The following is an 18,636-nucleotide window of genomic DNA, read 5'->3' as shown; positions in this document are numbered from 1 at the left end:
ACTTTTACTGAGCATATTGTTTAGACAGAAAATGGAAGAGATCGAGTCACTTCTGCTGAAAAATACAGGTATGTAAGTAACTACCAAATAGAGGTAAATCAATTTCCAAGGAAAATGACCAGATTCAATGGCTTTTGAACCTTCCAAGAAACCTGTTTTATGAGTGCATTTTGGAGGAAGGGCTACACAGTGAAAAAGACCAAAATTGTCATTAAGAACCGGACACAAAACTCTCCAGATTAATTGTGATGGCTTCATTCCCACCCCCGTGGCCTTATTCCATGGTCACTCCTGAGGACTCCTGGGAGGCATCTCTAGCTCTCAGATATAATATTCAAGTTTGCTCAGATTTATTCAAAAGAAATCTGAATAAAATATCTCCTCGGGACTTCCCTGGTGGCGAAGTGGTTAAGAATCCTCCTGCCAACACAGGGGACACGGGTTCGAGCCCTGGTCCCGGAAGATCCGACATGCCGCAGAGCAACTAAGCCCGTGCACCATAACTACTGAGCCTGCGCTCTAGAACCCACGTGCCATGACTACTGAAGCCCACGCGCCTGGAAGCCCGTGCTCCGCAGCGAGAGAGGCCACCGCAGTGAGAAGCCCGCGCACCGCAGCGAAGAGTGGCCCCTGCTCGCCGCAACTAGAGAAAAGCCCGCGCTCAGCAACGACGTCCCAACTCAGCAACCGCCACAAAAAAAAAAAAAAAAAATCCCCTCACAGATCATCAGAACAATGATAAAGAATTAAGAGATTTACAACTCATTTCTTCACTGGTTGAAAAGAAAAATCACAACCCGTTTTCCTTAGCAGAATTTTTTTTCTTCTCGCATTGATGGTCTGATCATATTGTCTTATTTTCTGCCTTTCCAGTTGCAAAAAATCCCTTGGACAGAAATACTACTGACTGGCTTATTACTTCAGTAGAACAGAGACATTGTGATGATTATTATTATCAGCTTAAATTTGATAGGTATCTTCAGAATGAAGACCTCTCGTAAGAACACAGATAATGAAAATTTCTGTGCTCTAGACTAAAAGCATCTACGTTAAGATACTTGTTTTAACTTACATAAAGGTATTTATTCAACCTCTACAGAAACTGGGTATGTTGTAGACACTGCCTCAAACAGAAAGACTACATCAAGTGCAACAACATTTATTGAAGGTTGGTATATTTGTGGTCAGGTATATATGGGTTTTCACTAACCAGTTGTGAGGCCTAAACCCGGGGTTGGCAAACTATAGCCCTCGAGTCAAATTGGCCAGCCACCTGTTTTTATACAGTTTCACTGGCACACAGCCACGCCCATTTGTTTACATCCTGTCTACTACTGTCTAGGGCTGCTTTCAGAACGGTCCCGACTGAAACCATAGGACAATATTTAGTAGCTGGCTCCTACAATGTTTGCTGACTCCTGCCTTTAGAAACTCATCTGGGCCTCAGTCTCCCCATTTGTGATTGAGAGGCTGGGCAAGACTGACGTTTTTCAACCAAGTTTGCACCTTAGAATAACTGAATCACTTTGCTGTACACCTGAAACACAACACTGTACATCAACTATACTTCAATATAAATGAATGAATGAATGAATGATTCACTTGGGGGGAGTTTGGGGAAAATCTCAGGGCCTGAGCTGCACCCCAGAGGATCTTGTTCCATCCGGCTTGGCCCCGGTTCAAGGTGATCTCTGCGCAGCCAGGGCGAGAACCACTGGACTAGACAACAACAAAGGCCCTTCCAGCTTGGGGCTTCCAAGACGCGTACTTCTTGTGAAATAAATAGTATCTGCCGACAGGAACGAACACTTGGAAACGATGCGTAAATAACTTCAGCCTCAGCACTGAAGACTCACATTTGATTTATACCATTCCAAGTCTCCGACTTGAGGAGCTAAGAATCTACAGCTTTGCAAAGATACACATGCAGAGCTATACACATATAAACAGTTCCTTTGGAAGACAGCTACCCCTGGAAGGTAGTCCTGAACGTGAACTGCCACAACTAGGAAATCTGGGGGATAGGAGATAATATCAAGTGCACCTAAATCACATTTGGGGAAGGGATTAAAGAATATTTAATAAGCCTTTGGAGGTTGAAATATTGCTGAAACAGCCTGGAGGACAGCATGGGCGGGCCCAGACTGCTCAAGACAGGGCGGGGGCCTGGGGTGGAGGAAGCCTGCCGTGCACAGCCTTGGGGCGGCCGCCAGCCTGCCATTCAGGGCGTCCACAGATGGTGGGAGGGGATTCTGCAAGGGCTGAGCTTTCTAGTCTCAAAACAGATTTGGTTTTGGAGGTCACACAAACAAGTCAACGCCTCTGAGAGTGAAGCTGAGCTTTCCCCTTTGCACTGCCGGCAAAGATGCTTTGGTTAATGACAGGTATCCCAGCTTTGGCACCACTGACATCTGGAGCCGCATGATTCTCTGCCATGGGGGCTTGTCTTGTGTATTCAGGATGTTGAGTGGCATCCCCGGCCTTGATCCACTAGATACCCCTCGCCCTTCAAGTTGTCATAGTAAGGCAATTGTGTGCTGCTAAGTTTACCCGCTAAGGTCTTCATGATTTCTTATCATTCTGCCTCAAAGGGGAATTAAAGATAACTGTTCTGAGGCAGATGGGAACAAACTAATATACATAAAAAACATGCATACTATATACATATATATATATATGTATATAGTATTATTTTATCCTGCCCCTTGTGAATGACAAATATTTCATCACCTCTGTCTGAACTAAAGTCTTTAAAAATCGAATGGCCTCTCTATAATACTTTCTCAAGAGAAATCACTGGGGAGCAATTTGTCGATTCAGAAATGAATGCAGAAACCTAAAAGGCAATATTTTGCTTGCTTATGTATTCAAAGTTCAAAAGAATGGCTGGTGGGCTACGATTTTCCATTTTTACCTGATGGGCAAATTGTACTGTATCATCTGATTAAATTATTACGGGATGTTTCATTTGTTTCTACAAGTGTTTACTACTGATAAAACACCCTGTAGCTTTTAGAAATGCTCTAGTCACCGAAAAATGAATAATCAGACACCAAAGAACTATGAGATACAGGCGCTGAGCTTGAGAAATGAACAAATGGTTGGGGCAGGAAGGCTTGAACCCAGAAATGTTTATAAACTAATATGGAATGCAGTGTAATTCTGACGGGGTAGTAAAGACAACATGGCATGTCTGAGATTAGAGAATTTTATGAAAAGCTAACCTAGAGTAGTCCTCGGTGAGCCTAGAGTTAGTCCTTTAAGAATCAACTGGAGTTAGTAGAGGAACAGGTAGAAGGCTTGAGGAGGAAGACTATCCACTTTGATTTATATCAACTTTACATTGTCTAACTTCCTAGAAGAATCTAGAATGTTTTTATAACTACAGAGAAGGCTTAAAATTTGCAAATAAGTTGGGGGGTGGGGTGGAAGGCTTCAGGGGAGAAGAGCAATGGAGAGAGGAACCTTGGGCTTCCCAAGGGTCCAGCATTACCTGGTTTAATCCTCAATTATACCTCTGTTGCACCAATGAACACCTGAGTCTTGGAGAAGTTAGTTGTGTTTTTTTTTTTTTCCTTAACCTAAGTTCACACAAATTTAAAATGGCAAGGCCAGGGCACAAGTTGAAATCAGACTCCAAGCCTGTCTCAGACCTGCTGAATCAGAACCTGCATTTTAATAAGACCCCCAAGTACTTCCTGTGTACATTTATACTTGAGACATTCTAGTCTAAGAAACTAATTTAAACCTACAATTCTGACTGATAAGCAATCCTAGAGAGAGGAATGGATAACAGACCCCAAACCCTTTTATTGACTAACACGTGGTGACCATTTTCACTTGTGTACATGCTTTGCCAAAAATAACTAAATATGAATAAGAATTCATTTAGGTCTCTTAAGAGATTTGAAATGTCAAACTCATAGACCAAGATGCTAAATTTACATTTTTAACCACGGCAAATAAATCATCACATTTCGAGTGATGGAATGAATTTAGGGATCATCAGATATTCATTCATTCCTTCATTTAACACTAACGTATAGAGTAGCCAGTGAATACTGAATAATTCAACATTACTGTAAGTAAATAAAAATTATTCCACATGGATTTCCATATTTCATTTTTGTATTTTTACTCCATTATTTATATTAGAATGGAAAATAGATCAGCTTCAATCTAGTTACCACTTTAAAGGAAATTTCTTTGCTTAGTCCAGGGAGCCCTTGTGTCAGAAGTTAAGGCAAAAGCACTTTGTCTCTCCATCACCCAAGCTCTTTTTCCTTCTCATTACTTTTTTGAAGTGTGGCATGTTTGGGCCACAGTTCTTTCTGCCTTAATCACAGGTGATGATTAGTTCGGGGCAGGATGGGGTCCCTGGGTCTTAGCCCCCAAACTCGGATTTCTCTAACCATAGTTAATGCTATTTAATTTCCATGACCTCACGTTCCAAGTGATTAAGGAGGTTCCTATTTACCCAGCTTCCCCCACCCACTAGACAGTGAGCTAGGCACTTGGACCCATATTATCTCATTTAATCCTCCCAAGATCCCTAATGAGCAGGTATTATCATTCCCATATTTTTGCAGGGGATACATGGCTGTTCCAAGGATCAAATAATACTGATCAAACTGTCAATCTGGAGATTTACAAATGCTAGTTATTCCTCTTGGTAACAGCTGGTTCTCAGTGTTGAATAAACAAATACCCTTGAACCACATCTGAAAACAACTTCAAGCAGCATCTTGCAAGAGAATCTCCCTCCCTTACCACCCCACAGCCCTGACCTACAGGACTGTTTTCTAGAGGTACAAAGGCAGCGTGATGGCCTTGCCTCATACGTTTCCAGATGAATTTCTAGAATAAAAGAGAAACTGGAACCACTTTATTTGACGAGCTGAACACTATAAATGGGTGAGATCCTCGTCGGCCGGGACCCTCCAGTGCTTTATTCAGCAATCCAGGGGCAAGAAAAGCACTTCCCTCCTGGATGGAGTTTGTATGGGGACCTTGGGTCTCCTCGATCTTCCAGAAGCGATAGGCCATACTGAGCACGAGTCGGAAAGCCTGCCCGTTTCACTCTTCTCAGCCTTAAATCTGACGCCACCAGCGAAGAGCAGCTGAGCTCTGGACAGTCACATAAAGGGTCAAAGGACCGAGAAATAAACCTCTCTACCAGGCCGGGATGTTCATCCTCACACCTCAGTTCGTAAAAATTCCCTAACAGATAGAGCCAGCTCCCCAGCTGGCTTGGTCACACAACAGCTTTTCCTCCAGTGGCCTCTCACAGCGTCTTCCTAGAGATGGGTCCTTCCACAGTGGAAATGACATAAGCTGCTCCCTTGCCTGGATATGGACCCGACCTATGAGCCCCGGTCAGGAAGGAAACGGAGACCTCTGAGGAAAGCACGTGAGACCCGCGAGCAGTTCAGCCCGTGACCGGTGGACCTTTAATAAGAAAGGGTCTGGCCCAGAGTTTTTCACGGACTGGAGTCCTCCTATGTTGCCCTGACTGCCGCTCCAAAGGGATGCACGGTGCGAATGTCACTGCTGGCCTCTCTGAACACTGCTTTTCCTTGACATGTGTTTTCCCCTTGGCTTTTGGAATTAGGCAATTTCCAGAGAGCAACACCTAAGTCAGCAATTTTGGACTATAAGTCACATTAAGAACTATCTCATGGATTGAGTTTCATGGACTCTTTTCATAGCCCTTTTCTATACTCTTATCACATGTTATAATTATGTCTAGACCATGAAAGCAACCACGCGTCTTTGTGACTCATTTCTGAATTCCCAGAGCTTATCCAGGGCTTATCTCATTAGCTAAACACAAATATCCTTTAGGTGAATAAATATGGGTCCTTTTCTTTTCTTTTTATAAATTTATTTATTTATTTATATTTATTTTTGTCTGTGTTGGGTCTTCATTGCTGTGCGCGGGTTTTCTATAGTTGCGGTGAGCGGGGGTCACTCTTCATTGCCGTGCACGGGCTTCTCATTGTGGTGGCTTCTCTTGTTGCAGAGCACGGGCTCTAGGCACGTGGGCTTCAGTAGCTGTAGCACGCGGACTCAGTAGCTGTGGCTCATGGGCTCTAGAGCGCAGGCTCAGTAGTTGTGGCGCACAGGCTTAATTGCTCCGCGGCATGTGGGATCTTCCCGGACTATGGCTCGAACTCGTGTCCCCTGCATTGGCAGGCGGATTCTTAACCACTGCGCCATCAGGGAAGCCCCTCTTTTCTTTTTTCTTTTCTTCTCTCCTCTCCTCTCCTCTCTCTCTCTCTCTTTCTTTCTTTCAAAGCAGGATTTGACAAAGCAGATAGGGAAGAAGATCATTTATAAAGACACAAAGTGGGTAGAAGATTCTCAGGCTTTCCATATCGTTTCAGTAATAAGAACCCAATCTATCCCCGTGGATAAAACCTGCTATTTGCCTGATAGTTCTCCCCAGCAAGCAGTAAAGGAGATACAAGGGAGGAGGGAGATGATGACCACGATGGTCTATCCATTCTGTCGCAGTGGCACAGAACACCCAGGGCCGCTACAGTGGAGGGGCTGCAGGCGTTCCCCTCCGTCCACAAGCTCCTTCGCTTCAAAGCTTTCCTCCTCCCCCAGCCCATCCAATACTGAAACCCCTCCTTCTTCCTATTCTAAGGGAGGCAGCCGCTATTGCAGAACCCAGGGCCGCCTTGCTGCATCCTTCGTTCACACACCAAGGCAATCTACAACAAAAAGGAAAGCTGGCCAACTGAGCTTGTGATTGGTCCAGGCTGCCCGCCTGTCATGTCACCTATATTTGTCTCATCTGTCTTATCTGTGTCGAAATGTGACAGTCATGGCATAAACCCGAATGCCAGCTTCTCTTTCCTCGGAAACAGCTGGAGGTCCTCTGTCAACACCTGGGGTGCTGATTCCATCCGATAAACCAGGCACATGAAAGACTAGCTCGTCCCCCTGGACTTCAAAATGGTGCTTGTTTTTAAAGCCATTTCTTTCAGTCCACCGCTCACTGCTTCTTAAAAGTCCATTTTACTACTTGGCTTGGTTTAAAAAGGAGGACAAATCAAAGTTTCCACCCAATTATAATTCCCCAGAGGGTTGTTCAAAATTTCCCATGTCAGCCAGAAACACAAATAGACCCTACAACCACTGAGTAATTTATGATACTGTCAGGAAATCCACGATTGGATTACACCAATGAAGCCTTTATTGTAACAGTAAATGCCCAGATATAATAATACCTCATGTTCATGGAACGCTTACTATGTGCCAATCACAAGGCTAGGCACTTTACAAGCACTTTCTTTTTTGATGAGAAATGCAAAATGTATTCTCCTCTGTCAGCTTAAAAGCTATCCTCATGGGCAGGCAAAGTCCTTAAGTATCGTGCCCAAAAGTCTAAAACATAAAGTGAATTAAGTTTTAAGTGGATTTTGTAAGTGTATTGATAGTTTTATCAGATTTTTCCAGAATGTCACAAACTGAGAATATATCCAATCTTTAGCTACATTCACTTCCTGAGGCCACTTGTGTTCTCTTTATTATTTTACCTATCCAGTGTCAAAAAATGTGCCAGCCTTTATAAGAAGAACACAATTTATGATTTGTCAATGATAGAGAATGAAAGAGAATTCTGGATATCACAGCCTTAAAAAATGAAATATTTAGTTAATGTAATTTCAGCAAATCCTGCTAGCTTTAACTTTGTAACTGATCAAGACAAATTGTGTTCTTTCAAAACTTTTCAACTTAAATTCAAATACCATGCACAAATAGATATTCCTCACTTAACATTTACCCACTTTATATATTTAAATAAAATTAAGCAGTTAACTATATATTAAGACATTCAGGGAAAAAATTACCCTATGAGGGAAATCGGTGAGCCCATGGAAGCTGCAAGGACAATTCATTAGTTTCCACACGAGTATCTCCTTTCCTCTGAGGTGTCCCCAGGGTCATCTGGGGGCCATCTGTGTGAACTCAGCTCCTGGCATGAGATCTGGCCCTTCAAGACAACCCAGTCTACGCTGGCTCAACTGGAGAAAATGTTGGCATGGAGATATCTTAAGGCAGCTTTTTTGGTGGCCCTAGAGGCATCATTCACCAGCCATGATGGTGGCCTACAGCCCGGCCAGCTGTGTGTGTAAAATCACTGAGTTAAGTCTCCAAACCTCAAAGGAAACCTCGGAAATGACGGAACCACTTGAAAGGCAATGCACTGTTAGCTGGAGAAGAAGTAGCCAAAGAGACACAGAACAACTGGGCAGCAGGGGAACTGTTTTCTAGTCCTAGTTCAAAGTCCTCTCCCCAGGTGATGTGGGGTCACCCCTCTTACCACTGTCAGCCCCAATTTCCTCATCTGCACAATGGGGATGAAAGAACACGACCTTCAGTGTTGCATCTGGCTCTAAAACATCCCTGAAGTCTGTGGTAGGCATTCAGAGGCTTGAACAGCAACCTCCTTATAAGTGGATCAAAAAGCCAGAAGAGGGCTTCCCTGGTGGCGCAGTGGTTGAGAGTCTGCCTGCTGATGCAGGGGACACGGGTTCGAGCCCTGGTCTGGGAAGATCCCACATGCCGCAGAGCAACTGCGCCCGTGAGCCACAATTACTGAGCCTGCGCGTCTGGAGCCTGTGCTCCGCAACGGGAGAGGCCGCGACAGTGAGAGGCCCGCGCACCGCGATGGAGAGGGGCCCCCGCTCGCCGCAACTGGAGAAGGCCCTCGCACAGAAACGAAGACCCAGCACAGCCATAAATAAATAAATTAATTAATTAAAAAAAAAATTTCACGACATATGTCAATATTTAAAAAAAAAAAAAAAGCCAGAAGAAATAAGCACACGTGGTCACCAGTATGTCGCTGCACTAGGGAAGCAGGAAAAGAATCACATTTATATCTGGACCCAAGAGCCACTCATCAATGATCACTCCTATTTATCTTGGTCTTCAAGGACAAGATACTGACTCTTACCTATTTGCATGTTTCTGTTGAGTGTGGGAGGTTTTGACCCATGACACTACTTCGCTTTGCATATTAAAAAAGAGACCACAAAATCTAAAGTGGTGTGAACATCTTTTCCCCCTTCTGTTTCTTCTGTGGACACAATGACCCTCATCTTTCTGATATCCTCATCTGATCTTGCCTTCAGAAAATCTACATGACATCAGCCTCTCTCACAAAAACAAAACTCCTTCAGTGTTATGCTATAAAGAAGAGGGAAAATGCCCCAAACCCTTAACCTGGCACTCAAAGACTCAAACTCTTCCCCCAACAAGACTCTCCCGACATCCTCCCTCCTGGCTGCTCCATCGGCACCCTGGGCTCTAGCCAGCATTGTCTAGAATCCCTAAGCTGTCTTGCGGATTCCTGCCAACAGGTCTCTGCTGGCCTCCCTCCTGAGGAGCGCCTCGCTCTTCTTCTTTGATGCATAATCCACCCATCTGTCAAGGCAGCTTAAAGCCCACCACCTTGAAGCACGGTTTCTGGTCTACTCAAACCCAGAGCTGGCTCTTCCTCCTCCGAATCCCGAAACACGCCTCTAACCCATCAATCCCACACCTGTCCATCAACAAGCATTTATTCACTGTCATGCCCCCGCCCTTCGCCAGGTGCTTGAGACACAGAACTACAAAGCCCATGAAAGCAACAACGTGGACTCTTACCTCACACGCAAATAAGACAAGCACTGGTTAAAAAATAATTGGCAGGGGCTTCCCTGGTGGCACAGTGGTTAAGAATCCGCCTGCCCATGCAGGGGACACGAGTTCGAGCCCTGGTCCTCGAAGATCCCACATGCCGCGGAGCAACTAAGTCCGCACGCCACAACGACTGAGCGTGTGTGCCACAACTACTGAGCCCGCATGCCACAACTACTGAGTCCGTGCTCTGCAACGAGAAGCCACTGCAGTGAGAAGCCCGCGCACCACAACGAAGAGTAGCTCCCGCTCGCCACCACTAGAGCAAGCCCGCGCACAGCAACAAAGACCCAACGCAGCCAAAAATGAATAAAGAAAAATTAAGAAAGAAAAAAGAAAAAAATAATTGGCAGGTGGTCTGCCTCCAAATTGCATACCTTAACCATCATGCCATTCTAACCCCCTGGTTTCTTACAGTATTTTTACGTTATAATATATTGCCAGGCGCAAGGCTGAGGGTTTATGTGAAACATTTTATCTTGTTTTTCCATGATTCTACGCAAGTAAGTACATTATTAGCCCTGTTTTACAGAGGAACTTAAGCTAAGCAACATGTTCAAAAACTACATTTGTTTCCACAGCCATGTGACTAAAAGGTACCTTGCGTACTTGTCTGTGCATATCCCAGAACTCTCTGAGCTTCTCAAAAATGATTCCAGTAACAATAAATCATCAGGCAATAAGACATTCCTATCCGCAGGTGAAGGAGGGACAGGAGACTCCTCAGGGGGAACAGGCAGATGAGAAGGCGAGAGGAGAAAGATGGAGCCTTAAACTTACTGTTAAGAACATACCCCTAGAGATGTTTTCTTTTACTCCATATGTCATAAATAGTTTCTGTACCCAACTAAGAAAATTAGGTTTAACCTATTTGACAAATATTTGTAAACTGTATTTCGTCACATGGGAAGTTTTAAAAAATATATTGCAGACTAAAGAAATGTTCCCATGAAATAAGTACAAGCAGAATCACAATTTGAAGGGGCCAGTTGGAACTGGTGAGACATCATATAACCAAACCTTTTTGGAAGACACGTGGTCTGACGTTCACATATCCCCAGTGGCATCGTGTGACAAAATGTCATAAGGTATATCTACATGTTAGATTAAAATCTAGCCTAGAATTATTGTGAACTAGTCTGAAAAAAGATACAGGGGTTGCACAAGGGATGTGGTAAGTGGGAAAAATAAAAAAAGAATGATACCAAACAATCTACGGACATCTAGTAAATTCAACATTGTTTTCTAATAAACAGCTTGGTAATGGTAGGCGAAATGGCCCTTATTCCAGGAAGCCTTTCTCCAACTCTCAGGTCTGGGGTTGGTGTCGTCCCTGCTTTGGGCAGCGTGCCTCCTTCCACCACCACCAGAGGAAATGTTTACCCACCGGCACTCTCTGCTAAACTTTAAGCTCCGTGAAGGAGAGAGACTGTTTCTGTTCATATCGCCTTCATTTATGCAGCATACATTAACATACTTTTGCGTGACCTCTCAAAAAACCCCGTATGTCAGGGCTTCCCTGGTGGCGCAGTGGTTAAGAATCCACCTGCCAATGCAGGGGACATGGGTTCAAGCCCTGGTCCGGGAAGATCCCACATGCCGCGGAGCAACTAAGCCCGTGCGCCACAACTACTGAGCCTGCGCTCTAGAGCCAGCGAGCCACAGCTACTGAGCCCGCGTGCCACAACTACTGAAGCCCACGCACCTAGAGCCCATGCTCCGCAACAAGAGAAGTCACTGCAATGAGAAGCCCACGCACCGCAACGAAGAGCAGCCCCCACTCGCCGCAACTAGAGAAAGCCCGCGCGCAGCAACGAACACCCAACGCAGCCAAAAGTAAATAAATAAAATAAATAAAAACCCATATGTCAGATACGGTTAATGGGAGGATAAAGGAAATGGTAGGTATAATGGATCTATCAAGTGTCCATCACATAGGAGCATAAAACAAAGGTGAGTTGTTCTACAAGTATTTGAGATCTAGTTTATCAAAATTCACACCATTACATTTAAACCAATGAAATGCAATACAGACCAAAATAATGATTCACATGCAGCTGGATAAAATATAATGTAATATCTGGCTGTGCTCTTATTTAGAAATTATCTTATAGAATTCTTTATCATGTTTACGGATGAATATCTGCAATATTATTAGGAATGGAATTTAAGTTTTCATGTAGTGTTAACAGTTGATCATCAGTGAAGCAGTTGACAAGCATTTCTTGGGAATTCATTATCTGCAAGACCCTGTGGTCAGTCTTAGGTGGGTGATGGCACAGTGAGGGCCAAAGGTCTCTGCCTAACTTAGGGTGATTAAATTTTTGAGGGGGACATAGTGTGTGTTCAACTGACTGGATAACTAGGTATACACTGGAGTGATTGTTATGGGTTGGATTGTGGCCCCTAAAATTTCATATGTTGAAGTCCTAATCCTGAATACTTCAGAATGGGACCTTATTTAGGAATAAGGTCATTGCAGCTCTAATTGGCTGTGATGAGATCATACTGTAGTAAAGTGGGCCCTTAGTCCAATATGACTGGTGTTCTTTTAAGAAGGGGAAATCTGGGGCTTCCCTGGCGGTCCAGAGGTTAAGACTCTGCGCTTCCACTGCAGGGGGCCTGGGTTCGATCCCTGGTCGGGGAACTAAGACCCCGCATGCCTCGTGGCACGGCCAGAAAAAAAAAAAACAATTATGCCAAGAAGGGGAAATCTGAACACAAAGACAAGCACGGCTGGAGAATGCCATGTGAAGAGACACAGGGAGAAGACAGCCACCTACAACCCAAGGAGAGACGCCTGGAATCCATTCTTCCCTCACAGCCCTCAAAAGGAATCAACTATGCTGACACCTTGATTTAGCACCTCTGGACCCCAGAACTGTAAGACAATACATTTCTTTCCTTTAGGCCACCTAGTTTGTGGTCCCTTGTTGTGGCAGTCGTGGCAAATTCATACGGTGACAGACACTAAATTCTCACAGATGAAGGTTTCTCAACCTGGGCACTATTGAGATTTGGGACCAGACAGCTGTATGTGGGAGTGCCCATCCGGCACCCTGTAGGATGTAGCAGCATCCCTGGCCTCTATCCACATATGTACACAACACACACACACACACCCCCTTTCACTGGAACCTGCACTAGACCAGCTACTATTTTCAGAGAAGAAACAAGCTATAGAAACTCTAAGGAAAAAGGAAAAAGTCTAGCTCAGTATCTACTTACAACTTCCGCAATGGCAAATAAAGTACAAGACTTTAAAAAATATAGACGCCTTATGATCTATAAATGAAGCTGAAGAGTGAAATCCCATGTCTTCACCTCCAGATGAGAAGGGTTACACAGGAAGGCTGAGATTTAATTGGAACCTTTATCAAACTATTATAAAATTATAATGGGATGATCCATTGAAAGGGGTTTTTTACAAATAAACTCCCTCGGCCAACAGAAGGCCAATTAGAGTCAGAAAAGCAAAACAGTGATTTGGAACTTCAGCTTCAGCTAACTTAAGTCGGACTATGCTGAAATTGAAGGGCAAGGAAAGGTCCATTTTTCTTGGTTTGTGTATTTTTATAGGTGTAAGTAGAGGAAAGAAACAAGAGCTCCAACACTGTATGCTGGAACAGAGGAAGAGAAATTACTGCATTGTAATTCCTTGAAAACTCCGGAATGCGTTCTATTAAATTCTCTTACATGTTATGTGGTTCACAAATCAAACTTTTTTTTTCTTTGTGGTACGTGGGTCTCTCACTGTTGTGGCCTCTCCCGTTGCGGAGCACAGACTCCGGACGTGCAGGCTCAGCGGCCATGGCTCACGGGCCCAGCCGCTCCGCGGCATGTGGGATCTTCCCGGACCGGGGCACGAACCCGCGTCCCCTGCATCGGCAGGCGGACTCTCAACCACTGCGCCACCAGGGAAGCCCACAAATCAAACTTTTGATCTAAGTTTGGAGGACTGAGAGGCTTCTTAAAATTCAATCAAAATGATGTCAAAAGGTGCACATTATGATATGCTCCGTTTAGAGACTTATGCATTTGTCAGGAAGACTCTTCTCTTTTTATCTTAAAACAGAGTTGAGGAAACGCTGGTTTAATTTTCTCTTTGCTTCAGTATTTTAAGAGTACTTCCCTATGCACAGTCTCTGAAAGCATTAGGTTCCTGACGCTAGTTCAAATGATGTGAAAGCTTTTGCTTGCATGAACTCTACACGCTGGAAGTTTTAAGTGTTTTTTCCCTTTTGTGTCTAGAAAAAAAGGTGTAATGTACAAAAGTATGTTCCAATCCTCTGTATCAACACACGTATACTGAGAGCTCATGTGAGTAAAAAATGTCCCCCAAAGTTGAGTGTTATTGCAAGAAATAATTATTCTTCATAATCACTGCAGAATTCCCCCTCTTCAAAGAATAGACTTTTACTAACAGAAGTAAAAAAAAAAAAGACATTTTCAAACAGCAGACACCTGAATCCTTACATATTCAAATAAGTAAAACAAACCTATCACGTTATCAATGAAAACATCCTCCAATTCCTACATGCTTTGTGTTCCCACATCATCACAAATCCATTTCTGTACGAGATGCTAAAGCCTCAGGAAAATACACTAAAAGAACACATTTACCTGATGAACCCAGGGGCAGGACAGGAATAAAGACGCAGACGAAGAGAATGGACCTGAGGACACGGGGAGGGGGAAGGGTAAGCTGGGACGAAGTTGGAGAGCAGCATGGACGTATATACACTACCAAATGTAAAACAGATAGCTAGTGGGAAGCAGCTGCACAGCACAGGGAGATCAGCTCGGTGCTCTGTGACCACCTACAGGGGTGGGATAGGGAGGGTGGGAGGGAGACGCAAGAGGGAGGAGATATGGGGACATATGTATACGTAGAGCTGATTCACTCTGTTATACAGCAGAAACTAACACACCATTGTAAAGCAATTGTACTCCAAAAAAGACATTAAAAAATGGTTAATAAACCAAAAGAAAAAAAAACACATTTACTTTTTCAGATCAAAGTAATTAACAAAAATACCCTTTCTTGGTTTTGGTCCTTTCAGTGTGCTATTACTTTCTTCAAAAATTCAATGTATATATTGTACTTAGGTTTTGAAGTGCCATAGGCACCCAAATGTCATCTATTCTATGATTTTTTTAAAATTCTGACCTAAGTGGCATGTTTTAGAACAAACAGGCTAGGCTAGCATGCTATTTGTTTAAATGCTCATAAGCACATTTTGTGAAATGGCTGTAAATAAATGCTTATAAGCATATTTTGTTGAGCGGCTATAAATGTGTTTTGGTGCACTGGGTGCTGTTTATATGCTTCTATTTCTGTAATTAGAAGATAAAATCCACTAGATCATTAATTCTCAGGCCCTCCCGGTAACAGTATAAATGACCGCTAACCCACTGGCTTGATGAGACAAGTGTGCAGGGCTCTTAACTGAAGAGTTTCATTTTCATCACAGAAAGGGCACTAAAAGTGTCTCCTCTTAAATTTGGAGATGAAATAACTAAGAACTCCTCTGTGATGGTACACAAGTCATGAGAAGAACTCGAGGATCAGGTTTAAATATCAAGTCTGGGAGCTGCTGAATATGGAACCCCATTGTGGTGCTTTGACAAGTGGTCATTAAAGGTAGTGTCAAGCCAATTAAAGGAACATTTTTTGAATAAAAAAAAACCGATCTGGCAGCTTTACATTTCGGAAAGCAAAAACACCTAGATCCTTGAAAACCAACTTATGGTTACCAAAGGGGAAAGGTGGTCACGGTGGGGGGGGGCGTGATAAATTAGGAGTTTGGGATTAACATACACACACCTCTATATATAAAATAGGTAACCAACAAGCACGTACTGTAGAGCACAGGGAACTCTACTCAATATTCTGTAATAACCTAAAAGGGAGAAGAATCTGAAAAAGAATTTGTATAACTGAATCACTCTGCTGTACATCTGAAACTAACACAACACTGTAAATCAACTATACTTCAATTTTTAAAAAAAGGAAAAAAAACACCTAGGTGCAATCATCCTAAACATTCTGTCCCCCACCAAAAAAGGGTGGAGGGATCACCTTGGTTTCTAAAATTTGATAGCCACAGCAATCTTTGAAGAATTTGTTTCAGCAGCACAATTCACACATGCACTGCCTTTGCTATTAAGAACTTTGGAGGTGGGTTTTCGGCTACCTTCGTGCACGACGCTAGAAAACCAGTCAGCGTCTGTCTTCCCTTGTCTGTATCACCTCGATCCTCTGGCTCAGCTTCCTAAAGATGGTTTTATACTAGCCACCTCACTTTGAGTGAGGCATGCTGCCCAGGTGATGCTTTTGTTCCCCAAGTGACGTCTGGAAGCAAGGATTCCCTTCGGTATGCCAAACTCCCTCAGCATACCAAGAAATAGCCACCAAATCACAGATGTGGTCCATTCATCCCAGCATCCCCCAAATAAACTACGTGGTCCTGGTAAACACGAGCCCCCATCAGCGCCGAGGAGAAGTGACAGGAACCATTTGTGAGACGTGATGATGAGCTCTGAGCGGTAATACTTTTGATCACGTGATTCATTTTGTTTGCTCAACACAGTGTGTGTTTGTCCTGAGAGGAAGGACTTCAATATATATTTACGCAAAGCTCTTAATTTATACTTCCTTTCCTTTTAATTGGCAGCTTGTTATGTAAAATTAGCTGGTGAACAGAGTAGACAGGGCGTCTCATGATCAGAGCAAACTCTCTCGGCTGAGTTTGCAATAATTAGACCCACTGTCGCCCGCAGATGAACAGACACCTGGAGGCCTGGCTTACTTCTTCCCTGGTGCCTTCTCTCCATATTTAGAGAGGGATTTTTAGAATCTGACGTATAGTCATATTAATTGTCATTCCCTGAGGTGGAGTTTGGTTCCTAATTCATGTTAAAAGTGAAGTTCAAACATTCTTGCCCGTAACCTTATGGCATAAAAAGCCTCCACGAAAAGGAGGTCTTTCGTGAAACCTGAGACGATCGGGACACCCTAGTTCACCAAGACGCTGGATATCATTTACGCAAGGAATAAAAGGTCACATGTCCTCTAAAATCCCACATTTGCTACAGGCATTCCTCCTTCTATTCTTCTGTTTGGGCAGTAACTAGATACAGGTACAGATGCAAGTGAAATGAGTTTTCCCTGATGAGTAAGGAAAATAAACGCCCCCAAAATGCCCAAACCCAGATTTCATCTGCCATTCCTTGTCACGCGCGCACGCTCTCGTTCTCTCTCGCCCTCTCTCAACCGCAAGGATTGAAAATGATCCAGATTTTTCAGAATTCGCCCTCACCTTGACAACGCTAACATTACAAGCAGCAGTCAACTTTTACAAGACACCCTTATTGTGTAACACGGCTAGGCTGCCAAAAAGACGTGCTATAACGAATCAGATAACAAAGGCGAAGAGAAAACCTTCACCTGCCACGTAGCTAGCAGTGAATATACTTTTTCTTTCCATGACATTTGCTGGCAGAAAGGGGTTTGGCTTAAGGCGGATCGGACTAACCTTCAATTTGTCATAGCGCTCACTCAAAGCTGCCACCTGATGATCTCGGTGCCGCCCGACCAGTTTACACAAGGCACAGATTAACTGGTCATCGGTCACGCAGTACATATTCACCTTCTCATCCTCGTGCTCCAGGCACATCAGCCCCCGGATGTGCGAGTCCGGGATGGGCTCAATCAGACGGTGGCCTGTAAAGGGCTTCTTGTTCGGGTGAGTGGCTTTCAGGCACTCGTCACAGTAGGACACTTCACAAGTGACACAGGTCTTCACGGCGTCTTGGGCAGGATCCTGGTCACAGAACTGGCAGAGGACTTTCTCGGCCGAAGTCATGCTGTTGGCGTCGAACGGCCGCTCCCGGCGGGTCTCGCTGGGGGAATTGGGCCCGCTCACCGAGGCTTTCTGGAACCTGTCGATGATATTCTGCAGGGTGACGTTGCGCTTGAGCCCGTCTAGACCTCGCTGGCTGAGCGTGATGACATGTCGGCAGGTGGGGCACTGGAAGGCGGTGATGGACTCCACAGACTCGTTGGTGGCGCAGTGTGACACCAGGATGCGGTGGGCGCAGTTGAAGCAGAGGCTGTGCGCGCAGGGGAGCAGAAGGGGGTCCTCAAAAAGCTCCAGACAAATAGGGCAGGTCAGCTCCGACTCCAGTGTTTCCATCTTCAGGCAAAGCTCTCCTGGGTCATCAGCAAAATCCAAGCAAGCTGATCAGCTATCTGGAAACAGAACGTAAGATGTGATTAGGCGCGAGGGGGTCAGCCATGCGGGGCTGTCAGCTCTGAATACATCTCAGAATAATTCCCAACACAGGTCACAGAAGGGTAAATGTGTGTACATTCCAAATAATTCTCTCTCTATTCACTGGGGAAATGGGGGGTGTGGGGAAACACCCCAAGGCAGCAGACCAGCTAACATTTCCTCAAGGTTCCCGTCACTGAAAGCGGCATTTTTTTTTTTCCCGATTTTGATCTTTAAAGGTTCTCACTCCAAACTGGCAAGTTCTTAAAACTGTAATTTCCATATCTAATCACAATAATCTTACTGTGTCATGGCCAAGTTTTCCTTGCGTTGAAAATGAAAATGTAGAAACATTAATGAATGAACTATGGAGTCTTTCGTAACTTTGAATTTATGAACTTACATGTTAAGTATGTGTGTTTTAAGGGCTTCTACTCTGCGATACCGAACCAGGCTTCAGAGAAGGAGAAAGGCACTTATTGTAGAAATGGGCATGAAATGTGTATGAAATCAAACGCGTGATTTCAGGGGTAATGATAATGCTTCAGCAGGGGATGTCAGTTTCCAAAAATACATTCCTGAGAAAAAACAGTGACTTTCACAAAGATGATTGTGATAGAGGCAACGTTTCTGGCATGCGTTTGTTACTCTTCTGAATAATTCT

The 18,636-nt window shown here is 44.1% G+C and overlaps 1 protein-coding gene across 2 annotated transcripts in view; it reads right to left on the bottom strand.

Annotated features, from left to right (window-relative positions):
- MID1 (midline 1) overlaps positions 1-18,636 on the bottom strand; it is a 183,177-nt gene that overhangs the window by 114,323 nt on the left and 50,218 nt on the right. Inside the window, exon 2 of one of the 2 annotated variants that reach the window (XM_081221958.1) lies at positions 17,235-17,950. In XM_081221958.1, coding sequence (XP_081078084.1) covers positions 17,235-17,894 — 660 coding nt within the window. In that variant the 5' untranslated portion in view covers positions 17,895-17,950. The remainder of the gene's footprint in view (positions 1-17,234; positions 17,951-18,636) is intronic. The other variant, XM_081221959.1, reaches the window with a different exon arrangement.

The sequence above is a fragment of the Mesoplodon bidens genome (genome assembly GCF_964165515.1).
Source record: "Mesoplodon bidens genome assembly, chromosome: X".
Taxonomy (NCBI): Eukaryota; Metazoa; Chordata; class Mammalia; order Artiodactyla; family Ziphiidae; genus Mesoplodon; species Mesoplodon bidens.
Note: the sequence above shows the minus strand (reverse complement) of the source record. Positions and strands in the feature narration are given on the sequence as shown.